At 42.9% G+C, this 26,445-nt stretch overlaps 1 protein-coding gene across 1 annotated transcript in view; it reads left to right on the forward strand.

Annotated features, from left to right (window-relative positions):
* GRTP1 (growth hormone regulated TBC protein 1) overlaps positions 1-26,445 on the forward strand; it is a 36,153-nt gene that overhangs the window by 4,844 nt on the left and 4,864 nt on the right. Inside the window, exons 3-5 of the mRNA XM_035565585.2 lie at positions 2,560-2,718; positions 10,145-10,269; positions 12,597-12,693. Coding sequence (XP_035421478.1) covers positions 2,560-2,718; positions 10,145-10,269; positions 12,597-12,693 — 381 coding nt within the window. The remainder of the gene's footprint in view (positions 1-2,559; positions 2,719-10,144; positions 10,270-12,596; positions 12,694-26,445) is intronic.

Here is a 26,445-nt window from a genome sequence, read left to right on the forward strand (position 1 = left end):
CAGCACAGGTCCGTTTTGTTTCTTCTGTGATGTACGCATAAAACAAAACCTTCAGTTCTTTGCTGGTGTGCTGTTTTCAGCTCTGCCGTAGAGTTTTTTCCAGGGTCCGAGTTACTTTCCTCAGCATTTAATCGTAATTGTTATGTGCAGATGTTTTTCAAAACCACCCTCTTCTAATATTTTAGGCATGATAATTTTTGTTTTTACATGGTGTTTTCCTGCATAACTTGGTCTGTCCGTGGTGTAGAGTGAAACAACATTAAGGGGAAGGGGAAAAGGTGAATACAACTTCAACTTGAGGTAAAAACCTCAAGAATTACCATATCCTGTGTTAAACAACTTGCTTAAAAACTGATGTTTCGTGTTTCATGTATGAACAGAGGCAAAATTTTGACGTAAAGATATTTCTTTATCACGCGCTCCAAAACTTAGACTGCTGCATGCTATGGGAGAGCATCTGGGTGCAGGTGCTGAGGGCTCGGTGGTTTTGAGCAGTGCTGCTTTTGAGATCAAGCCAGTGGTTTACAGTCAGAGTCGGATGCGTGATCGAAGACACGTGCACAATCCGGCTTCATCTGTGAAAGCTTCTTAAATATGACAGTGGGAGGATATTCTGCTGTGTGGGCTGTTGTTGTGGGCTTTTTATTTCCTGAAGGTAATGTGGAAGCACTCGGGGCAATACGAGCCTCTGGCTGTCCATTGTCATGTGAATGATGACACCGAGGAATAATGAGTGTACTGGGCGCTGCAGGGCTGCTTTCCCCTTGTGCCAATGTCAAAGGCCTGTCCCCACTTCTCTGAATTTAATGCGTATTGTTGTTGGATGTGGTTGCTGGCTGTGCTTTCAGAATTGATAGTTGTTCCAGGAAATAAAAAATATCATCCCGATTTGTGTGTTAAAATATGATAATCCAGTGATTTTTACCCAGTGTGTGTGCTTCTAGGAGCATTTGCAGGCTCACCTGAACATGTCTTCGCGCTGGCTGAAATGGGGCTGCTTCCTCAGCTGCATTCCTGCGCTTGCTGTGCCCATCTATAGGATTTACTGAGCATCAGAGTTCAAAATCTTGTAAAAAAAAAAAAAAAAAAAAAAAAAAAAAAGATGAAGTGGGGATTATCAAACAGAAACGAGTGAATTATTTCCAGTCTGTCTAGAATAAGGTTGCAGTTAAAGTTACTTTACAGCTGGAACAAGAGAGGCTGTTACCCATAGTATAAATCCTCAGGGGAACGCTAAATAAGAACTGTACCCTGAAGGCCAGGTGCTTATTGCAAATGTGAAGGGTAGGAACATTTTTTTTTTTGAGAGAAAGTGCCAGATTTTAGGTGGGTGGAATGCCCATTAGAGATGCACAGATCTCTCCGTTGACATTGGGAAAGCAGTTTTGGCTCCTAAAGGATAGGCAGCTAAAAAGAGGAGGAAACAAGGCATGTAGAAGGTCGCTGGCTGAGTTGCTGTAAACTCATTTTGCTCTGCTGTTTTTAAGACCTTTAATTCAGACACCATTTATCATGAGTTGCAGACCTATATAACTGGATAAAACCAGGTTAGGTAATGATATTTTGTGCAGCAACCAAGAATTCCCCACTCTCATTCGAGTCCCATTGAATTCGGAGAAGAGAAGCTGGTGCTTTAATTAAGTGTCATTCATTCAGTAGTAAATGCCTGATTCCTTTGTCAGTTTCTTCACTCTGGAAAAAAGCAGAAGGATCTCAAATGTTCGGCTGTCTTTTTGGGGTCAGAAGGGGGTAATGCTAATGTAGGATTATGTACCGATGAGCAGCATTGGTTCCCTTATTAACATCTTTCATTCCATTCCCAGGAGGAAGCTGCTTTGGCTGTTATTAGCCTGATGCTTCTTCCTGCAATCTTGCATCCTAGTTATTCACACTGAATCATCTGCTTAAAAAAAAAAAAAAAATAAGACGAGGATGCAGGAGATAACAGCTATTTTAGATCTGAAAAGATTTTCCCAGTTATTCTGGGACAAATCATCTGCTGCTCTCTCACATTTCCATCCCTTCTAAATGAGTTTAGACAGTAGCCACGTATTTCATACTTCTGTGCCTGCTATGGTTTCAGTGGTTAGGTGCTAAGCTGAATTCCCAGTGTTAGGTTAACAGAGCCATTTATGCTAGAGCATAATCAAGCAAACAGTGGTAACGTGTCAGAGGCTGTTAGGGAAAGAAAAAAGTTAGTGCTCGTCTGAATGATAAAGGACAAAGATCAAGGAGAAGCTTTTTGGTGTTCGTATCTCCAGTCAGAAAGTGGGAAGGATTCAAAATCCTAATGAGGCAACAGAGGACTGAGAAAAGCATGGGTCTGGAGATCAGCCTGGGGAGTTTGAGTGGCAAGTATTTCGGCAAGAATCAAAAATAAACTGTGTAGCTGAGAAGAAAATGCTTATCCTAAGTGGTGGTATAGGGGAGAAAGCCTAATAATCTCTAGTCAAGAGTTGTCCTGTGACTTATCAGCTTTCTGTTGCTCATTCCAAAAGAAAAATGTAGCTGGAGATGTTTTCAAAGCAATCTAACAAACAAAAACTTCTTGTTTTGCAGTGAAGAGATATATCAGGAAAGGCATCCCCAATGAACACCGTGCGTTGATCTGGATGATTGTTAGTGGAGCCCAAACCAACATGGAGCAAAACCCTGGATACTACCACAGGCTGCTCGAAGGAGAGAAAAATGACAAGCTGGTCGAAGCAATCAAAACAGGTTATTGTCCTGATAATTAAAACTGTGTTTATCTACTGTCCTATGTCCTTAAATTGTTAGAGGTCAAGTTATGTCATGGAAAACTTGGGTTTCTGTAGTAGTGGTTTAAGTGCTGAATTAGCATGTAAATTAGATTAGCCATAAGCTCTTTAACAGCACAGATCTTTCCAGCTTCTTCGTGTGGTCAAAAACATTAAGGAAGATTAGAATTTTTTTGGAAAGGAACAGAGAACAAACTAGAAGGCGTTATTATGTCATCTCCTAGGTGAATGATGAGTTCTAACTTTGTAGTGTGAGACCTGCCTTTGCATCTGTTTCTCTTTATTTCAGTCCCAAAAGGACCTGGAAGAGCAGCAGAGATGGTTGAAGTTGTGGAACAGTGTCTGTGTAAGGCAGATGAATTACGCTTGCATCTCAGCTCGAGGAAAAAGTTGCTGATAGACCTAAATGAATTATAAAGGGTGTAGAGAGGGTGAATGGGGAACAGTTGTTAACTGAAGCAATTTGTCTAACAAGAGCTAAGGGCACTGAATGAACTTTGCCATGCTGTGGATTTAGAAGAGCACATCACTGAATTGTGGTGCTTGTTGCTGGAGGGTGCTGCTGAGGTCAAAACCACGAACTGGTTTAAAAAGGAATTTGGCAAACTGAGGGGTGGGGAAATCTACTCAGGACTGTTACAGCAGTATGGAGGTACCCCCTGATGCATGAAATCACTAAATGTAAATCCTTGAAAGAAGGGAAGAGTAAGAGCATAAATACCACTCCCCTACTAGTCCAGTTTCTTATACTCTTTGTACATAGACTAGTGGCCAAAAATGAGTGACCAGGTGTTAGACCACCCTGACCTTGCACTGGCCCTCGGCGTGTCTGAAGGAGGCAGGGATGGGAGGGACAGGACAAGTAAGTAAAAGTTTGTAACTGGTATTTGTCCCCACATTTTTCAACCTGCTGCAGCGGAGTTTTTGCAGAGAAGCTGTTACTGCCCGGATTGCCCGCCTGCTGAGTTGAGAGGTAGGACTGTGCTTTGGACAAGCACGATGCCGAGGCTGTTATGTAAGAATGGCAGGTGTGGTTGCTGTTTTCTTTTTCCATCTTAAAAAAGCCAGGTAGTTAAAGCTGGGATTTTACTGATTTTAGTTGAAGTTGGATAATCATTAGAACTCCTTTTGTTTTATGCCAAGTTCCCCCTCCACAGCAGCACCGTGGGCTTTTGAGACTACACGCCTTAGTAAGGCATTTTGGAACATAATCTCTCATGTTCCTGCAAATGAAGACTAACCAGAAATCTCCAGGTTCATATCCTGCCTAGGGATAGACACAGCAGAGCTCTAACTTTATCTATACGGAGGGAACTAAGTTGAGTTTTTGTAGCCAGCCTTGCTAAGGGCCTGGAGAAGGAGCAAAGCATATTCAGTGCAAAATTCAGAGCAAAGTGTATAGTTGCTGCAAGTGGGAGATGCAAGCAATTTCTTTTCTGAAACTAGACCATAGCACAAGTGGTCATAGCGTGACAGCAGGAAGCTTTTCACACTGGTTATACAATGAATTAAAATATTTCCGCGGGGGAGGAAGAATAATGTCAGAAGCTAAAGATCTACTTTTGAATTACTGAGGATCTAAACTTTTGGAAGAGCGACTGCATCGATAGGTAAACTGCAGAAGAGGAAACTAAAAAGGAGCAAGTGAGGGAAAGGGATGCAAGAAAAATAAGTTGGATGGGAAAAAAATACGAAAAGGACCTCAGACTTTCAGAGTGATAGATTTCCCTTCAGAAAGGAAGCAATGATGTAAACATATGAGAGTTAGGAGAAAAGTATTTAAGGTGAATGGAAATTTTATGTTAATGAACTTAATGCCCCTCTTGACTGTACAAACTTTATCATGAGCTTCAGCTGAGGACTGTTTCAGTGTAAATTGTTGTCTGAGTTCATTTCTGCTTGTGTTGTTTTCCCATCACAGCAGTTGTTTTTAACAGTAAACTAAATTAGGATGTGGAATCTTGCTGCCATGCACTTCTCAGGTCTGCAGTTTCCAACATTTTCAGACAATTGTGCTGTATTTAGTCATATATCCCGGCTGTAGAGTAATAGCCCAACACAATGCTGCACTTAAAAACAAGAGAATAGCAACTGTGCTTTTTTTTTTTTCAGTGGGAGGGACAGGAGGGCAAGGCCAACTTAAGACTTCAAAATCCCTTGTAAAATATTTAAGAGCCAGTTACCTGTTTCTTTTACACGCCCAGAAGCTCCAAACAATTTTCATTTCCATTTAGAACTTATTTTCAATATGGAAATGTCTTAAATGGGATGTAACTAAATTAAAAAGTGCAGGTGGACTGTACAGAGAAATGGTCTAATTTTAAAGAAGAATCTGATTAGTAATAACAATAAATCTGAACTATCCTTTGAACGATTTCTTCTTCATCTTGTTTCTTAACTGATGGGCTTTATTGATGATTTTGTTTTATGACGCCTGCTTTTGGAACACTTTTGGGTTTTATTTTTGAAGAGAAATGTGGGAGAGAAGACTTCTTTAAACGTAAAAATAAGAACTTAAGGAATGCAGGTCTCTGAAAGTTGATGGCAATTTTCATAGTTTAGTTTACGTACATATTTAGAAGGGAATATGTTTCTACTGAGCTTTGTTGTTCATGCACTGATGTAGTAAAGTTCAGTTGGACAAGTGGTGTTGTCCTTTGTGTCCTCCTGACACAGTCTACCTGCAGGCTACAAAAAGGCCTGGGCGTTAAGTTAATGTAGCTTCTTTGCAGTAAGTCCCCCTTCAACCAGGCCATTTTCAGGTAAGTATGTAGTGTGTGCAAGTCTTCCCATGTACACATGCAGCTAATATCCATGTTTTCACTTTTTTATTTTTTTCCCTTTTTTAAATCTGCTCTCACAGAGGCGCAAACAACATCGCTTATTGGCTCGGCTCTGGTCAGCAGCGGGGCCCTTACCTAACATGGGGCAGCTTCTAGATCCTTCTCACAGAAGCCACCCCTATGGCCCCCTGCTACCAAAACCTTGCCATATAAACCCACTACAGCATTTCATGAGGGGGAGCTGTATTGGTGACAAACTTGGGGTCTGATATCTGAGAGTCCCCACGGCCTGTACAGCACCTCATGACTGCTGCCTTGAGGACCTAGCTGTGTGGGTCGGGTAGCGGCTGTGGGATCATTCGTAATAGGTTCAGAACTGTAATTCAGACAATAGCCAACTATAAAATCGACTCTACGCTTCAGACAGTGAATATTTTACTCGCAAAGCACGAATAAGTTTCTCTGAAGGGGCGTTGAACTATTCGTGGAGGTTGGGAACGTTCTCATGAGTTTTTCATGGCATTTAGCCATGCGGAAGAGCAGTATCAGCTCTTTGGGCTCTGTGTTAGAGAAGTTAAATCAGGTGGTGCCCAACTGCTACCTCGTCTCCTTGTCTGTCTGCCGAAACAGTTAAAGGAAGAACTGGAGAAGGAGAGTGCATGGTGATACTTCCTCAGAATATTTTACCTAGTGTCCAGTTATCTGTGAATTGGGGGACTTCCTGAGTCATGTCATGTTTGTAGTTAATAGCACTGGATAGGGGGAAAAAAAATCACCAAAAACATGGTGTTGCTCCTTTTTCATCTGCTTCAACTTGCTCATGATTTTGCAGATCATTGTGCTGCCTCACTCATAAGCATATCCCTCCAGACTAAAGAGCTTTAATCCTTTTTGCCTTTCTGTGTATGGTAGCCATTTCATTCCTGTGATTGTTGTCGTTCTCTTCCGTGTTCTCTCCAATTCTGGTATCACCTTTTGGATGTGAAAGGGACTGGGGTTTATGCAATAACCAAGATACAGGATGCTTCTCAATTCCATGCAGTGGTATTATCATCTCCTTTTGTAGAAAATCCTATCCCAGTTTGCTTTCTTGATTGCTTTAAGCTATTGAACTATTACTTGAAGCCGGGTGATTCAGGCTTGATTTCTCTAGTCTTAGTTGATAGCAAACTTCAACATAACTTTTTAAAACAAACCAAAAAACCAAATATCCAGAACAATTTCTAGTTCTCATTGTTACGAAGTAAAGCTTGAAGATAAGTCCTGAATATCCAATTATAACAAATTTAAAATACCCTTTACGTATTTTATTTTTTCAAATTGTAATTGATGACCTCCAGAATAATGAGATTAGGTTTTCACTGGAGTTTTTGAATGCTTGTACTTGGCAAAAAAAATAATAAAATAAAAAAATTACTTGCCTGGAATGTATTCAGAACAGAAGCAAGTTACAGGCTAACAGTAGTGAAGAAGTGTGATCAAAATCACAGAAGTGTAGGGGTTGGAAGGGACCTCAGAGAGGTCATTGGGTCCAACCCCCCTGCCAAAGCAGGTTCCTTAGAGCAGGCTGCCCAGGTAGGCGTCCAGACGGGCCTTGAATATCTCCAGAGAAGGAGACTCCACAACCTCCCTGGGCAGCCTGTTCCTGTGCTCCGTCACCCTCACCGTGAAGAAGTTCTTTCGCATGTTGGTGCCGAACTTCCTGTGCTCCATTTTGTGGCCATTACCCACATGGAGTATAGGATGTTAATAAACAAATAAATAAATAAATGCTTGTGTAATTTATCGGCCGTTTTGTCTGGGAGTGGGAAGCACATCGATACGAAGATAAGTACAGAAAGGGTGGGGTAGCAAGTTGAAGAAGTCTGGCTTGTAGGCATGCCTGGCTTTTGAAGGAACCTAAATGTGAAAAGCACAAGACTGATGCAAAAAACATTAATGGAGCGCACATTTAAATCTCTTTGCTCCAGAAATAGCATCTACATTTCTAATTTAGGGTTTTAAAATAGATATCTCTTTCTACAACTGAGTCTAATGTGGTTTTCTGCCTATGTTCGTGTTGCTGAATGAGAGGTGAAAATGCTGCAGTCCTCTGGAAGGAAAGAAGCAAGCCAACGGTCTTCTCATGCTTGCTGCACAGAGATAAATCAACAGGAGAGGAAAGCTGTTGGTTTTGTTTCGCAGCAGCATAACACCGCCACCTCCCAGTACTGAAGGATCATCTGAAATAAAAAGCTTTTGGGATTTAATCTGAGTGTACTGCAAAGAAATAGCTAGTCTTTTCTCTGTGGCCTTCCTCCTGGCCCCGTGCTCCTGTGCATAGCTTGGATCTAGTCAGCAGGTCTGCACACAAGATTGTCGTGGTTTTGGGGTTTATCTAGCAGTAAAAAGCACTCACTTTGATTTCCCTGCTCAGTCCATTCTGGTGATTTTCTTTCCCCCAAACTGGAGTAGCTTGTGGTTGTGTTCCTTTGGCCGCTAACATCTGTCCTAACAGAAGGACGTAGGTGAGTGGAGAGCAGGTCAGCTCTGAAGTGTGCATGGGGAGAAGGAGGTATTCAGCCATCCCTGTTGGGACCGCTGTAGTAAAGTGGGGTCAGTGCTCAAGTCAGGTACAACTCTCTTCATCTGCCTCTGCCATTTGCCTTCAGGCATCTCTGGCACAAGTCCGATAAAACAGCAAAACACATTGGCTTGTGCAAGCTTGGCGAGTGGGCTGGCGCTGCTCGGCTTGTGCTTGGAGGAGCCTCAGAGCTGTAGGAGGGGGAAAAACATGCAGGTGGGAGCAGAAGGGGAGAGTGGAGAGGGGAGGAAGGAGGACTGCCTGCTCTTGCTGCTCTGTGCTCACGGTAATGATCTGACAAAAGACGGCTCGTGGTTTCTCCCAACCTTAATGGAAAATCATGGTCTGTAATGAGAAAGCAAGTAGGAGCTGATGCTCTAGCCTTAGGCCTTCCCCAGCTTGTGAAATTAAAGGTCAGTTCAGTTTGGTCTGCTTCTGCTCTGTGTGTAGGGGACTTTTCCTCTTCCCCTCTTGCCCTTATTCTGCACAGCTTGGGGGGAAGAGCCACTGCTGAAATGTCAGCATTCCTCTTTTTTTTTTTTTTTTTTTTTGTGAAGCCCAGCCTATACTTCAATAAACAAGAAATTATTCCGATTATGCAAATACAATGCTGCTCTTCGTACCAAGAGGAAAGACAGCACTTAGTTATCCCCTTGTTCCTGCAACTGTATCCTTAGTTAGCCTGGCTGTTATTCAAGTCCTTTTAAAAATTATCTTTTTCCTTGAGCTTTTCTTTTAAGTCACATGAGTGGTGAGGTGAAATATTTTCCAACCCTCCTGTTTCTGTAAATGATTTATTGACTTTAAAAGGAAGAAATACTGATTAGTGTAAAGTTTTTTTAATGCTTGTGATTTCCATGAAACTAATCATGATTTTGGGCGACTTTCTTCCTTTGGTTGCTTACAACTCAAGTTTGTGTCAAAGCTGTAGTAGACTTCTTCCAGTATGCAGGAAAAGCTGATAGGATCTGATAACTCTAGGACATAAATATCTGTACAGTAATACTGTTACTGATTTTTTTTTGTTTTGTTTACTGTAATTCATTTTTTCTTTGTTTTTGTTAAAGCCAACCAAAATAACTGTTGTTTTATTAATGTCTCAAGGTTTGAAAATCTTCAAAGTAATGTTACTTTTAAAACATTTTTTTTTCCCTGACTTGGACTTCTGAAAGTCAGACATGCAAGTGGACTAGTAACCTTGGCTTCCTTCTTTATAGAGTGAAGCAAGCTAAAAATTAACTCTGCCTCTTTCTTTCCAACAACCAAAGGGAGTTTTGGGTGACTAGCTCAAACCTGCATGCCTAGTTTTTAGGCCTTTGTAGAGAGAGATGAGGCCTGTTATTCGCATTTGGTCCAGAAGAAATGAAAGTTTTGAAGTGTCAGTAACTGCACAGTCCTTCCTTGGTTTAGCACTGAGCTAAGGATGTGCCATGTGCACTGTTGACAAATCAATCTCCTTCTTGGGGATCTTGCGCAAAGGAAGGAAAAGGTTGTCCAATGGTCCCATCACAGGGAAAAAAAAATTACAGTGATTTCAGGTAGACGTGCTCAGTTGCAGGACCAAGATTATATTTTTAGTTGTTTGGGACTGTTTGGTTGAAGCTCCCTGAATGATAAGTCAACCGAAAGATCATTGGATTTGTTATGAGAATGTTTTCCTAGAGGTGCAGCTCATTTCAGGCCGCTCTGCTAGATAAATTTGGTATGAGTTCTCTTTGTTGGTCTAAATGGGTGGTTTGCTTTCATTTAAGCTTTTGCAGTCAGACCTAGAGTCCATTCTGCAGGAGAATTTCTTTAGTCCTGCTTTAAATTGTTTTCTGTACCCTAACAGGATTAGTCTGTCTAGGAATGGATTATCCTCAAGTGTAGATGCTCTTTTAGCCAAAACAGAGGTAAAGCTGGTTCTTGTTAAAATTCATCCACCAAAACTACAGTTTAATGAGGTTTCAGTTGTGGTTCAGGAAAGCTGTAAAAGTCTGCTTTGAAAGCCAAGGAGGGAACAGCTCTTAATTTTGATCATTTTTCTCCCTTTTGTCTAGACATGAATAGAACATTTCCAGATAACATAAAATTCCGCAAAACGGCTGATCCCTGCCTGCAGCACACGCTCTACAATGTATTGGTAGCATACGGGCACCACAATAAAGCAGTAGGATATTGTCAGGTATGTAGTCATTGTGTTGTGTTTTTTTTCCCCCGTTTGTTTGTTTCTAAGCAATGCTGCATTTCACCAATGGTAATTGGTTTTGTCCATTTGAATGTGCGCTTTCAGAAGCAGATCCACAAACAATTTCTGTTTTTAAAATGGCCCTGGGAGAGAAAAAAATTAATCACTTCAAGCAAGTTCAGGTATCCTTGTGAGTTTCCCCAGGGTCTTTTGGTAGCTACTTTGACTGTATTTGGTTTGATTCATTAAGTGCAAAACAAGCGTTTCATTACACATAGTTGCATCAAGATTAGCCGCTTTGGACAGGAGGAAAAAGAGAACTTGTCTTTCCCTCTTCCTCCCTCCTGCCGTCTTTCCTGGAATAGTCCTTGGTGTGTAGGAGTCATCATGAGATCTCAGTTGTCTTTGTTTTCACTGGAACGTTTTTCAAAATACAGGAAAACCAGTGCTCATGTGATATATCATCTAGGATTTTGGATAATTGGGTAGGCACGTTGTAAATCAGGGAATGTTTCAGGAATGGATGTTTTCTACTAGTGAAGCAGCAGACTTCATCCAGATAGATATTGTGGTGCCTGCTGCACAATAGGAGAGACCCTGTAAACATTAGAAAATTCAGAGTTTAAAAAAAAAAAAAAAAAAAAAAAGTACTTTATTTTGCGGAATTCCTTTTAGCATCTGAAGGCTCTTCAGGGGCATTTTCATAATCCTACTGCATTTGTAGTATTTGCTGGCATTTAGCCCCCCCATTTGGGAGCGTATTGGGCTTTGCATGGTCATGCCGTGACAAGGGCATGACATTACCTAAAATCAAGAGTCCTGTGAATTTATGCTTAAGAGTATTTTCCTGTGTATGCCGTGTTAAATGCCAAGCAGTCTCTTGTCACCATAGATAGAAGCAGTTACTGAGCCGTCAGCCTCGAAACAAATCGTTGCCTCCCTGGCTAGAAGGGCGAGCGCCGTGTAAGGCCACGCAAGGTCTGTCCAAGCCGTCTGAGTAACAAGCGCTGAGTGACTCAAAGCTTGAAAATGAAGCCCTGGGGAAGATGCCATGTCCTAATATTTCCGTGTTATGGGAGCGTTGCAAGGCCTTGTGTGGTGGGACAGGCGAGTCAAATCTGCTGAATGCAAGAAATGAGATTTCAGCTGAGATAGGAACTTCTGGCTTCCAGAGGCTGTGAAGGGCCCTCTTGGTGGCCGTCATCTTTTCAGAGCTGTGACTGGCAGCACTCAGGAGACCGAGAGACAGCGCTGCTGCCTGTGCCCATAGACAGTGCTGGAGAAGTCAAACGTGGAAGGGGAGAGAACAGGGAGAAGGCCAAATAAAGGGATGAAACTGAAGAAGGCAATGTAACCAACACCAGCTTTCATAGCCTGTAAATATTTAAAGATAATTTCCTGTCAGCTTAGGAACATTTTCAGAGACACCTTTTGTAAATTGTCATGCTGGTGTGCTTGCTGTGATATTGCAGTTGTCGTCTTGTTTACAATAGAAAAGATACGCTTAAATGTTTTTTGTTTGTTTGTTTTCAAGATGAGGAATCCAAAGAAGGTGAACTACCATGCATGTAAATTAGTAATACTGCCATAACTTAGTGATATTATGGTGGATACAAAAAAAGTGCCTGAGGCTGAGGCAGTATGTTTATGGGGAATACCAGTTCACAACCTGTGTGTTCTCTATGCAGTCAGAATAGGCCAGTTATGGGCTGACTAGTTTTCATAATTTTTTGGTAGCTCCCCCTCGCTCCTTCCTGTTGTTCCCCTTCCTTTTTACATTGAAAGGCAGGAGCTGCTGTGGCCAGAGTCATTGCCTACCAGGGGCAGTACTGGAGGTACTAACGGAAACAAATGATTTGTATACAGTTGTTTGATGAGCTAAGCAGCAACAGCTCATAAAAGCTGCAACTTTTTACGAAGGAGTGTTTGGATCAGGCTTTCTCCTTCTGCAGCTGCGTGGTCCACCTGCAGGTGTGTTCTGTTTGCATTGCACATCCAAATCAGCTATGCTTTGGTTCTGGTCAGAACAGTCAATAGTTACACTAGGACGTTGCTTTGTGATTTTTTAAAAAGGGAAAATTTAAAGTAAATTACAGACTACTAAGCTTTTTCTTTTAATTTTCTCTCCTTGAGCTTTGTTAATAATTCTCACTAGCTGTCATCTTGGCGGTTTAACAGCTTACTCAAACAGTGGCCTTTATTACTGGACTTTACTTGATACGTCCCCTTTGTAAACTGCGGTAACTTAGCCTTTAGTCAAAATAAATGAACTAGAAACTCTTGAGGTAAGTGTACGCATCTTAAAATTCTTCTTTCTTTTTCAGGGCATGAATTTCATAGCTGGATACCTGATTCTTATTACAAAGAATGAAGAGGAGTCCTTTTGGTTGCTAGATGCTCTTATTGGAAGAATATTGCCCGGTATGGTAAAAACTTGAAGAGTTTGTTTTGTATGCTGGAGCTTGGCTTTTATTTTATCTTTGTGTTTTTGTCCATTTTTAGAGTGTTCACGTGTTAAAATGGGTTTGCATGGACTGAAGACTTTTTAGGGTCCTGGAAGCACAGGACAAAGACACCACACACAGGCAAAACTTGTCTTTTCTGTAGTTACAATTTAGTCTTGATGGAGTGGTTTACTTGTATGGTAATTTGCAGTCTTATTTCTCACTCCCTACTTGTACCTGTTAGGTAGGTGTCTTCCTGCGCCAGTGTGAAGCTGGGGAACAGAACTGAGGGTGTCTGGGATTTGGCGTTTCTGTTTGCAGGAATGTGGTATGAGGCACAGATGAAGCAGTAATCACAGAGCAAAGGTGGGAGATGCACACAGAGTGAGCACTGAGCCTGCAGCAGCACTTCCCAGTGGCTTGGCAAGAGGCAGCATGAGCTTTCTTCAGAGACAGCTGGCAAGGTGGAGTGGGCTTCTGCTAGGCGTGGGGACCCTCTGAGTGGGCATGCCTTGGGCATTTCCACACACTGATAGTGCAGCAGAGCAGGCAAACGTCAAAGTTCCTGCCTGTGGCTGTATGCGAAGTTCCCTTCACAGCTCTTATAATCGATTGTGATCTAGCCAGGTTGGTCAGTAGCCTTTAAGGAAATTCAGTGCACCCTACAGTGCAGATAGCATTTACATCTGGTCGGCTCAGTAGCTCCCTAACTTTCCTTGCCTGGGCTTGCAGCAGGAGCTTTCACACAGAATTTTGCCTCATGTTAAACTGAATCTCACCACATGTGGAGTAGTTCAAAGCCAGAAGCAAACATCAGGCACAGCTATGATTTATAATCCTGTGAAATATATTTGGGAATGTTCTTTCTTGGGATTTAATTCTAGAGGAAGAATGGCTTCATCGTGAATTCCCATGAGCATTGTGCATGGGACTGACTTACAGCTACACGCTCCATGTGTGTCATATTCAGAACAGAAGAGACTCATTTTTCTATAAGGAGGCTGTGAAATTTGCTGTTGGCCAAGTTTTGGTTTTGAACAGATGTTTATCCCAAATGTCTGGAGGCTGACTACAATATTACAGCGTCAGCTAAGTGCTGGTCAAAGGCATCAAGGTTGATACTTGTATTTCTGTTTCTTTCTGGTCTAGTTTAAGATTTTAAAAAAACATTTTTCTTCCCTTTTGAAGAGACGGGAAAGACTCTAAGAAAGATAAAGAGCTGAGGGAGTTTTTTTAATGCTTTTGACCAACTGCAAGAATTACCTTTTACACCGAATACATCATGTAGGAGCTGAGTTTTTCCCTTGCACGTTAAGCAGAATGGTTGGACAGAGTTTGCAAATTGCAGGAGTAGGAACTGGCTGGGAGCACTGTGACGTGTTGAGTCAGTCTGCAAATATTTGAGATTTTGCAGCCTTGAAGCTTACTTTCAAGCTATGACAATAGCCTGAAGAAACCAACTGTCTGTTGGTTTGTTCAGCCTTGAGAACTATAAGCTGTGCAAACAGGTAGGAGACAGCAGGCTCCTGTCTGCCATGTGACCTGTCACTGGCTGAAATCGGAGGATGTCTTTCCATTGGCATCGCTTTTTGGGGCATAGGGCCCTCAGTAAAAGGCACATTTGATGGCAAACTGATGTGTGGCAACTTCTGCTGATAATCTTTTTGATAGTCCTGCATGTTTTTATTTGGGACAAAGGAGTAGATTCAGATTTTTTTTTTATTCATCTTGTGGGTCCCTTCCAGCTCAGGATATATTCATAAATTTATCATTGCTTTTGGCAAGGAATTTACCTCAATTAGTTTGTCGTGAAGCCCTTAATATCCTTCTACACATCGCTGATATCTAAATGACAAAAGTTGCTCCTATTTTGCCCTCTTAGTTGTTGCATTTATGTTATGCTGGTAGCATTGGTGTTGAGAAGAAACTGATAATGTGAAAGGCAATTACTGTGTATAAAGGAGATGTGCATTTACTTATATCCATAGGTATATTTTTTACTACCCTGTTTATAGATACATATTTACTACCCTGTAATGAGAGTCTTACTACAGGCTTTGGCCTGGGTTCAGCACGTCCAGTCCAGAGGCATCCAACTGAGGTACTGACGTTAGAAACGTGCATGCTGGCAGTAGTGGTGAAAGGGATATCTGATCAGAATCGCTAACCTGCCTGTGCCCCTTTCTCCTCCACAGGCAGCTTTAAGAGAGTTTGAGGTACCTCTTCCAGCTCGGGTGCCTCAACAAGAGCCCGAGTTAGTAGGGTGAATCTTCTATCTAGTGCAAATATTTGCATTGAAGGAATACGAGGCTTCATTGTCAGAAAACTTGATGCTGCTATTCTTCTGCCAAAAAATTTGCATGACAGTTCTTTGTCATAATGGTGGTGATTTTTATACATACATATATATATTTATATTTTTTCCTTTTATCCCCACTACCGTCTCAGGTCACGCTTGAATTGTACATTTATGAAATTCAAAGCATGATGGATAATCATCATAATTTCAGAAACATTATGTATGTGTGAAAGAGAGGCGGACAGACTGTATCCATAAAGAAACTGTCTCAGATAAGTACTACCATTGTGTTAATAGTGCAGGGTACAGCACATTTCAGTTTAAAGCCCTTCAATTACTCCTTGGGAAAGCAGAGAAGTACTGTGTACTCTCCAGGTCTTCAGAGGGAAAAGTAGCAGTCAGTTTCGTTGGGTGCTGACAGTTTGTTAAGCCAGTCTTTTTCCTTCAGTTTTACTACTGTGGCTCTTTTCTTGATCTGTTTCCATTATGAGCTACACGTTTTCCCCTTTCACTGCGACAGATATGCCTCCAGGTCATGTCCTCATTTTCCAAGCATCCCCGTGTCACTGCAGTTAAATCGGGGGCGATTCAGGACAGTTTGGAAATTCCTCCTCTGCCCTCTGAGGTGCTGCTGTGAAAGCTTCCTTGCCCCTGCCCGCAAGCATATAATTGCACTCAACACCTGGGTACTGGCAGGGGTTGTTTTGGTCACCAGGTGAACCAAACCAGCCACAGATCGTGTCATCTATTGAAAAATGTGGCGTGTGACAGATAAAGGATTAGAGGCAGCTCCTGGGGGAAATGACAGAGGAGGACTTCCCCAGTCCACAGCTCTCCTCCCCAGTCTTAGTGGTCTTTATACCAGGGAGAGAGATGTGCCATAGAGTACGATGGAGGTGCGACTCCTCCACCAGCTGGCAGAAGGGGACAACTGGCGATGGGACCTCGTAAGTAGAAGTTTTTCTGTCTGAATCATCCCACTACATCCAGATGGAGTTGGTGCAGCTGTAAGAGGGAGCCAGCAGAAGTTAAACAGGTTTGCTGGTGTGTAGGGCTGTGTGTACGCCGCGCATCTGGCTGAGCTCAGCGCTGGTCAGTGCAGCTGAGCGGAGCCAGAAGGATTTGTGCTTCTGCTGAAGGCCAGCCCCATGCCTGTTGTGGCTGTCAGCTGCTCAGCTGTGGGTTTGGAGGGATTAGGGGCATATCTCATTTAAACACGCCATGGGAGAATGCAGCTGTTTGTTTAACTGAAGTTTTGGGTGCTACCAAGATTCTTTTATTCCCGGGTTCAGTCAAAATAGACTGAGCTGGAGCAGACAGCATTGCCCAGAAGAACCAGTATGGATTCAGTTCAAACTCAGAGAAAATGTGGCTTTGCAATTTTTGTGCAGTATAGCTCTGCTGTTTCTGTTCTGCTCATAGCTTTACTTCTTGCTGAGAAAATTTTTCCTTCTGTTGAGGAAATTCTGGGGGGGTGGCTTTAGAAAGTAGCAGGTAGGAGGTAACGTATGACTGTGGTACTTTGGTATGTAATTTAAGGAGCATATTTGCCTTTTTTTTTTTTTTTTTACATTTATGATTAAATGGTGAGTTTTAAGAGAGGAAAAGACAGTTTGAACTCACTTTAGCATGGCAGGCATTATATATATAAGTATATATATATATCAGAACATTTTTTTTTTCACTTGTTTCACTTGGTTTGTATTACTAAGCTGCTTCAGTCAAACTCTTCTCTTGTATTTTGGTCTCTGTTCCCTTCTTAGCCTAAAAATGTTATGTGCTTGTTTGTTAGATCTTTTTTTTTTTTTTTTTGACATGCTCACAATGACACTTTTTCCCCCTCCCTAGTGGGTATATTGCTAGTGCCTTGTGCAGTGGCATTATTTCTCTCTCTTCACAGCTGAAAGTGTTTTATTTGAGAGAGGAAAACTGTAGGATCTCCTTTGCCTTTTTTTCTGGGTCATTTTGATCTGTGATCTTGGTAATGATGTATGTACTACTGTCCTCTTTCGTTGCTGACAGGTGTTTTCCCGCAGCTTATAGGAATTTATAGCACCTTTTGGTGAACTGTTTGCACGCTCTTGTCTCTGTATTTTGTTAAATATCATCATGTCTCCCTGACTCCATCCTCACGTAATCCAATTCTTTCACTACGTTACTCCATTGTGCCGTGTGTGTTGACATGGGACAACACCTTCCAGGTTAGTATTGTTAACAAATACCAGCTTGCTCTTCTTCTCCAGTGTTGTTAATGGAAATCTTAAATTAGCCTACAAGTCTTCCTCAAGGAAGTCTAGCAATGTGCCTTCAGCCTGCTATTTTTTTTAGGTGACTTTTTTGGGATTTTTTTTCTTTTCTTTAAACTTGCGTACTGCATGGTTGTTTATCAGTTACTAAAAATAAGGATTTTTGAATAATGAAATAGGCACAAAACTGGTAGACTGCAGCGAACTAGCGGGCATTATCTGCAAGAACAAAAGGTGCAGTGCAAGATACTAACTCGGTGTGTAGCTTAGCAACTGCTGGTTAAGGCAAATGTCTGCGTGTTCAGATAAGTAAGGTCTAACACATTTCTGTCTTGAGCTGGCTGTGGTTCTCAGTTGTATCAGCCATAGACTTGCAGGTATTTTTGCAGAAGAGACTAGGCACAGTAAGAGGCATGAATATTTGAACTGAATAATAACCTAATTGCTCATCCAACTCTTGTGCATCCTTGTCTTTCCCTTGCTCAATGTTATCAATGTTATGACATTCTTTCAAGTCCCATCATACAGGCTTCAGGTTTTGAGGGAAGAGTCACTTGAGAAATACAGAATGCTGTACTACCTATGAAGTATTTCTATTCAGACTGCTTGCTTTTGGTTGCAAGTAAGCACGTATTTCTTTCCGTCCTCTGGTTGAAGGAACTGAGCGGCTGAGGGCACTGGGGTTGTTCAGTTTGGAGAAGAGGAGGCTCAGGGGAGACCTTATTGCTCTCTACAATGACCTGAAAGGAAGGTGTGGGGAGCTGGGGGTCGGCCTCTTCTCATAGGTAACTATTGGTAGGACGAGAGGGAATGGCCTCAAGTTGCACTAGGGGAGGTTCAGGTCAGAAATGAGGAGCCATTTCTTCTCAGAAAGAGCAGTCAGGCACTGGGACGGGTTGCCCAGGGAGGTGGTGGAGTCACCGTCCCTGGGGGTGTTCAAGGAAAGGTTGGACGTGGTGCTTAGGGACATGGTTTAGTGGGTGACATTGGTGGTAGGGGGATGGTTGGACCAGGTGATCCTGGAGGGCTCTTCCAACCCTAATGATTCTGTGATCACGTCCACCATGAGGAGAGAGGAACGCTTGACTGATAGGCTGGATAAATAGGGGCTCTGAAGACTGACACCTTCTACTGTTAGTGAGCAGCCACGACGAAAGGATTCATCTTTGAACATTAGAGGTCAGTTGTATTTATCCAGGAATTAAGCATGCAGCGTCCTGATAAGCTGAAGGTGGAATGTAGGGGTCATCGTGTGTGTATATTTAGAAACCTTGATAAGCCTGAAATGCTTATTACTTACAAATCTGAACTGCAGTGCCACTTGGGAGACTTGAGCAAGCAGGAAACAAGTAACTAAGGTTTTTCTGCTTTTACGTGATAAGTATGCTTATACTTTTGGAATAATTTTATTTCCTATATGTATCTTATTCCTTGCAAATCACAAGCCTCATCGGTAAAAAGTGAGCTCAATATTCAGTGTATGGGCTTTAGGTAGCTGGGTAGAAGTACAACAGTTTTGTCTAAACCACGGGTTTCTAGGGTATGACAACATGTACATGTTCTCAGCCTTACTTTTGTGTGGGGATGTGCTAAATTTTGGCTACACACCAGAAGAACCCTTAGTGTTTTAAAATGCTCAAGAGTATTGTATTATTCCTTGATGTGGCTGTGTTTACACTGTGGAAGCGGGACCTAAAAGATTTATTCCATCCAAAAAGTCAGGCCCATCTCTTTCCTGCTGGCAGGCAAGCCCTGTATTAATAGAATTTAATTATGTTAAACCTTGAGTTATCTTTAATAGTCCTTCCATGGTCCCACTCTGAGAGGGGACTGCAGCCTTCGGCTATCTGTGCCAGCAGTGATGTTTGCCTCTTTGTCTCCCCAGTCGATCAAAGTTTCAAATCCCTTTCAAAAGCCACCAGCAAAATAAAGTTTTCAAATGAACGCTTAATTTGGTTAGGTCCGATTAAAGGCAGAACTGCCTGGCTGCTCATAAAGCAGGAAGGTAGGTAGCAGTGGAAATACAGAAGCATGGGTTTGGGGGAAGGAGATCCGTTTTTTTTTTTTTTTTTTTTTTTTCCGGATGTGTAAAAGCCAAGTCTTAGCGCACAGCACTTACTTAAATTTGGTGCCTTATGTTTTATTGAAGTAGTCGTGTTGGTGGGGCATTTTGTTTGCTTGCTTTCAGCTAGTGGTTTTAGTTGTGGAAGCATTAATGTGCACGTGTAGTGTTGAAACACTATTGTTTTGCCAGAGCTGTCTACGTATTGATTAAAGGGATTGTGCTGTTTTAACTCCGTAATTAAAGCAGCAGAAGCAAAGCCAAAGTAAATAGCTTATTTCATTCCTCATAGCATATATTTTTGTCCTTCTAATGGTCAGCAGGGGCTCTGCGTGTTCATTTACAATAATGCAGCCTTCCTGGACATCTTACTTGGACAGCAAAAAGCATAATATAATTGCTGACAAATGTAAAATGGGGTTGTAGGTGCTTGTTGTAGATCCTCATATACAGTTTTGTATTTGAACTTGTAAACTCCTAGAAAATGTATTTGTCTACTGCAGCTAATCCATGTGTTAGATACCGAGGCTCATGGAGTGAGATTTGTAACTGGGCTTGCTGGACAAGAAGCCAGCCGAGCAAACAGCAGCATTGCTTCCCATTCCCTCTACTGCAGGCACATTTGGCTGGAGCTTGTTGTTGTGAAAGGCCCTGGACTTGGTTGGAAGAGACTCTACCACCACTCCTAGCAGTGTATTCGAGCTGTATATCACGGAATCACAGAAAGGTTTGGGCTGGAAGGGACTTTAAAGCCCACCCAGCTCCACCCCCCTGCCCTGGGCAGGGACACCTCCCACCAGACCAGGCTGCCCAAAGCCCCATCCAGCCTGGCCTTGAGCACCTCCAGGGATGGGGCAGCCACAGCTTCTCTGGGCAAATCACTCTTATTAAAAATGCTTGCCGTGCTTTTTATTTGAATGTGCCTCATTCTAACCGGTAGCTACTGCTACTTCTTAAGACTTCGTTTTCCTCTGTCGAAAAGCCCATAATGTCTGGGGTGTTTCCTCTGTGAAGCAGTCAAGTTTGCTTTTCATATTCCTTGGATAAACTCTGTAAACAGAGAAGTTCCTTACAGAGCTCAATTTCTGTAAGTAGTGTTTATAACCCTTTGCTTCACATCCTTTCCAGTCCATCAGCTTCCTGCCTTAAATGGGAATATCAGAGCTGGTGCAGTTTTCTGACTTCGTTTTGGTTAATGTCATATACAGAGATAACACACTCTCTTCTTCAGCAGTGAATATATCCAAGGATTACTTTAGCTTTTCCTGAACTAAGACCTGCTTATTCAGGATTTATGTATTTGTAACTTAAGATGTTGGAAAAAAAAATATTTTCAATTGCTCAGCTACTGCAAGCTTTGATATTATTTCAAAACATAGTGTAATGCGTCTGCAGTGTAGGGAGCTACATTGAGAATGTGTTTATGGAGGGGTATGTGCTTTGGAAGTAAAGGAGAAATGATAGGAAGAAAATCATGTGCAGTGCCCAGCAGTACCTGTTGTCTACCTAAACGTTCAAGAAGTGATGGTCTGTTTAGTTTCAGAGATGCTTGGGAAATATTGCCTTGTTTTTTTCATGTGTTTTACGTTCAGAAGACTTGAATGCCTTACTAAGTTTTCAGTTTATGGCTGGTGGAGAGGTATGTCTCTTCTCCCATTTGTACCCCTTACAGCTTTAAAACCTGTTGCTTCAAGATTAAAATTAATACTCGTTAGCTTCTTCAGGCTTGAAGTAAGAGGATTGTGGATTTCATTCTGTTCAGACTGAAGTGTTGGATTGGTTTCCTTCTCCAATTATCAGGCTAGAGCCACGTGTGCCTGTTCAGCTTTCTATTTAAGCCTCCTGCTTCTGCCCAAGTCTTTTAAGTGAGGGAGTTCCCGTGGCATGACTGTAGCATTGTTGTAAAGAGCTGAAGAAAGCGTGGGTTATTTTTGAGTGTGAGATAATAAAAGTGCTGTGTTTTGTGCTGAGGTGTCAAGAATAATCTTGTCGGTGCAGTGAACTGATAAAGTAGTTCCTCTCCCTAATCCCATCCAGGAATCACAAAAGCCAGAGACCAGAATCCTCGCTGAGCTGCAGTCGCCGGTCATGTAAGACTCGTGGTAGGGTTGCAAACTCATAACAGAGTATTCGTCCCCTCTACAAGCACGGTAAGCAGTTGTGGCAACCTGCAGTGTTCGCTCACGAATTCCCCTCCATTGGAGGAAATTGAGTTAAAAGTCTGTCCGAAACCTTGACTCCTGGGACCATCACCCCCACCCGGTGAGCTGGAGGCTTCTCCAAAGCAGGCAGCCCTGCGGACTGGTGAAATTCATTGAGCGTGGTGGCTGGAGTCGGGCCAGGCTGGTTGGAAACAGCTGAGTGGTGAATAACCCGTGTCCGTTAGCGTCTGTCAGCTCACGGGTATTATGGAAAAAACCCACTATTTACGAAAGGAGCAATCCCAGCGTCCGTGAACACAACAAAGAGGGGCAGAGGGGAGACAGGAAAACTGCCAACAGCGTTTTGCTCTGTGTTGTGTGCAGTCTGTACGAGCTTGCTTTGGTAGCTGTAACTTTAAACTGTGCTCATTTCTAATGATGCCCATGTCATTACTGAATGCAAGACAGTGAGTTGGTATTTAAAACAAATCTTGCCTGCTTCTTTTCCCATAACGAGAGTGTCTGAAAGTTGTATTTGTGCTTTCTAGCACACTGCCAACTTCACTTTGTGTGTCCAAGAGATTACATAGGGAGTCTTTGCTCCTTCATATTTCATCTTTGTCGTCTGTAATGTTGGAAGAATATTGTCTTTTGCCTTTATTTCCGTTGTCTTTTGCATTTATTTCCATTGTCTTTATATTTAACCAGCATCCCTCTTCTGTTTCCAAATGGTAGTTACTACACCTGCTCAGATTTCCATTGTGCTGCAGGAAATGCAAATAAGAAAGCAAAAGGCCATTTCTGTCCCACAGCATCCATCTTCCAAGTTTAGGATCAGAAGCGATGGGTGAACACAGCCACACAGGATTATGTAGAACACTGCCTTTTTGTGCTTGCTGAAAAGGCGATAATGTTAAATAATTTCTCAAAATATTGTAATTTAAAAGTTTGTGTAATCTCAATATCACAAGCCGTAAGCACCCTTATAAGGATTGGGTTCTCTCTTTTGTAAGGTAGTTCTGCCATCCAAAATGAATTGGGTTTACATATATACGTATATATATATATATGTGTGTATATATATATAATATATAATTTATATTTATATAATATATATTTAAAGCTAGTGTTCAATTGTGAATGAGCTGGCTGCTCTTGGTTCTGGTGTGAGGTCAGTACCTCAGAACGGAAGTTTTGGTTCACTTTGGTTCAATGAAGTAAAAGCTCCAGCTTGGGCCTATTTTGGGGTGTTGCTCATCCTCCCCCTGGAGGACAGGGAACGTGTTTTTAAAATGCCATAGTTAAGAGTTCAGCTTGCCATTGAGCCACGTATCTGCAGGATATCACTTTGGCCAGGACATCTGCAGGGGGTCACTGTGGCCTGATGTTGCAAAAAGAATTGGCAGTACTCGTGGTTTTCCTCCTTTTCCTGTTGTGACTTTTCTTATTTCCTCCCAAACATGTGTTGTCCAACTCTTTATGCAAATCTTGTGATACAGATTCTTACGAGCCCCGTTGCACCTTTTTGAACTGTCCCCTGGTAGAAATAAAAGAGCAGAGCATTGCCCTTCCTTCCTGGGCAAAAAAGGCTGAGAGTGGCCAACGGGGAGAACGTGTAGGTCATTGCGCAGGAGTAGTGTACGTGGCACTGAGATGCTCCAAAGGTGGGGTGGGGCTGCTGTTGTGGTCTGGTTTGACTTCTGTGCAACTGAAGTGATAAAATTCATTGCGTGCATTGTGCATGAAGTTCATAAATTCGATTGTGGTAGCGTATCTTTTTGGAAAGAAAAGCTTTGTTCTGTAAGGTTATTTAAAATAACCTCCACGTTCAGTAAGATTCAAACGGCAAGTTCTTACAGTAAGTGAAGGATTGCTGAAAAGGTGTCACCCTTCACCTTCCGCCCCCTTCCCCAAAAACATGCGGTAGGATCTGTCTCTCTTTTGACTAGAAGTGCAGAACTGAAGCTTTCCGTGGAGTTGGCCAGTTGCTGTTTATGGCAGCCTGCTTTTGCCTGAGGGTCTCTTTTTCTCTTGGTGCGTTGAGGGAAGTCTCATTGCAAACACTAACCTGCTCCTACAGCAAGGAGACATTTTGGGTGTTGTGTAACGGTGTGAAAATGAACATTTGGGGGGAGAAGGACAACTTTAAAAGTGAGGGAGGGGCAACATTAGGTGGCTAGGTACACTGTCAGTTGTGAATGCATCCCAAATGCGTAGTTCTTCTCCTCTGTACTTGTTACCTGTAGTCAATGGAGATGGCTGAGGGTCTGCAATTCGCACCTGAGAGGTCACTTTGGAAAGAACTTAGTCTTCAAAAATGGTGGAGTGTTTTTTTTTTTCCCCTCCCTTGGCTCCCAGGGACATTACGAGTACATTGCTACAGATAAAGTACTTTATGTGGCTCATGACTGTGAGAAAAGTTAAAATAGCCAATTCTTAATGTCTCCCTTTGGTTAAATAAATTGGACCTGCGAGATAAATCACCGCGTGTCCCAGGCCGGGTTATGCAGGCTTTTGAAATAATGGTTAGAAATGCTGGAAGACGTGCAGCAGAGCCTGGGTCTTGCCGTGGGTATTTCTGTAATACTAAGAATAATTCCTAGCCTGCTGCTACTTCCAGTAGGAGTATTTATATTTAACCTGACATACGCACAACGGACTCGGAGGAGTCTTTTTTAACTTCTGCAGCTCTGACTTGCAGAGGTAATTCGAGGCTATAAGAGTGCTGCTGCTTAAACTTTTATTTTTGGAGCCGCTTAATCTATCCGTAACACAGAACAAGGTCACGCGGTCCTTACAAGCCTGATCCTTATTTCCTGCAAATCTCATTACCGCTGGGGAGCACAGTCCGGGTGCTGGACACGCCACTGGGAAGGTTTGGGCAGGTGCTTCCCTGTGTTGGGAGGCAGCGAAAAGCAGATTGAGGAGCATCTCTTCACCAGGCTCCGCACTCGCACAGGTTTCAGGCTCAGCGTCCGCGTGCGACAGGCAGCGCAGTCATAAAGAAACCCTACAAACAAGGAAAAAAGTCCCTTCCTCTAGCCCTGTTTCTCACACAGTAGCAATGCATCGCCTGGCAGCGGACGGAGCTGGCTCTTCCTTTTGGTGCGAGAGGAGCAGCACCAGGTGAACCACTGGGGTGAAGCCCGCGTGTGGAGCTGCCAGCATCCCCCCGGTTGCCCACACACTCTGCACATGGAGCCTGCGAGCAGCTTGCAAAAGAGCTTGGAGAACGGGGAGTTTGGTACTGGGGAACTTAGTTTTCATCCAGGCAGACCTCTGGAATTTGATAATGGTTTAATTGTAGTACAGAGTAATAATTTCCAATCCTGTATTTCATTTGTTGCTTTCCAGAACACGGGATGTAAAGTAATGTAGCGTGTGATCACCTAAATCTTCGTCACTTCCATCTGACAATTGAGAAATAAAAGGAAGCAATCTGACTGTGTGGTTTTTTTCAGGGGATAACATCTTGTCAGAGGACATTCCTGTAAACCAACCCAGAGCAATAGATGCACAATTAGCCTACACTTGTTAGTTATTTGTTTATTTTTAATTAGCGAGTGGCAGCTTGGGAGCAGATTCTGAGCCAGATCCATTCTAGGTCATAAACTGCTCAATATTTTGCCAGAGAAGGAATAATAATGAGTATGTTCATTGAATCTAGATGTTGTATATCTAGAAACTTCAAATAGTTTGTGGCATAAGATATGGAAGGATCATAAAGCTGATGTATTTTGGTGGTAGGTGAGTAAAGCCAATTTGCTGCACAGTATCTTGTGAAAGTTTCTGTGGTGTGTGTGTGGGGTTAAGCTTGTGTAGACTTGTTTATAAACAAGGGTGTCTTGGCTTCGGGGAGAGGTTCTGGCAGAGCAGCCAATTACAAAAGATGAGGAAACTAAAGCGCGCGGTGAAGTGTTTGCAGTCAGGGAGCAGAGGCAGAACTGCAGAATTTTTGCTGAGGGGATGTTTGCAGAGGCTTTAGGGGTTGGGCATCGCTCGCAAGTAGGAGCAAAGCAGAAGAGCGAAGTAGGTTTGGTCTTACCACGCGTTTGGGCACCGAGCCAGGTTACAAAATCGTTCTGACTAATGACGCTGGGTGCGTCGCCTCTCCTGGAAGGCCAGAACCAGAGCCGCAGCGGCAGAGCTGCGCCGTCGTGCCTTCCCTCGTGTGCCTTGTGCAGTAGCTGCGCTCCAAGATCTGAGGGTAAGGTTTGCACGGGGTCCCGCAGCAATGCAGCTGGAGGACTGGAAATGCTGCTTCCTAATTTGGGCAGCTATTTTTAGATATGCATTTACGTTAACATATAACAACGTATATGTATCACGAAGTAATAATATATATTGAATAATTAAAAATTATAGCTAATAACTAATAGAACCACAGAAGGGTTTGGGTTGGAAGGGACCTCAAAGCCCACCCAGTTCCAACCCCCTGCCATGGGCAGGGACACCTCCCACCAGACCAGGTTGCTCAAATACCTGTAATATCCCTGGTGGCTATAATGAATGTATAATAACGACACACAAAAGCATCTCAGATGCTGATCCTTCGGATGCAGCTCCTCTCCGTTATGACCTGGCATCAGGGAAGAACGCCATGGCTCAGTTACCGGCACGGCCACACAGTCCCAGTCGCTCCTCCTGCTGCAATGCACATCAGGTGCATGGGGGCTGTTCCCACTCCACAAGGAACAGCAGGAGGTAAATGCCCCAGGTAAGGGAATCCTTCCTTTCCCCTTTCCATCCAGCAGCACCTTCTGAGAAGCTGAATGCAATTTGAGTTTACGCTGAGGCTTCCTGGCTGCTCGCAGCTTCGCTCATTCCAGGAGCGACGTATCCAACTTGTCTGCCTGTTCGTTTTTTCCTCGCCAGCCCTCAGACTGCTGGGCAGGTGTCTGGTTGCGCCCTCGCTGGGACCCTGGCACTTACGTTGTTGTGCAAATTAAAAATAGCAGCCGCAGTTGGGTTCAGCGTATCG

Source organism: Cygnus atratus, chromosome 1 (genome assembly GCF_013377495.2).
Source record: "Cygnus atratus isolate AKBS03 ecotype Queensland, Australia chromosome 1, CAtr_DNAZoo_HiC_assembly, whole genome shotgun sequence".
Lineage (NCBI taxonomy): Eukaryota > Metazoa > Chordata > Aves > Anseriformes > Anatidae > Cygnus > Cygnus atratus.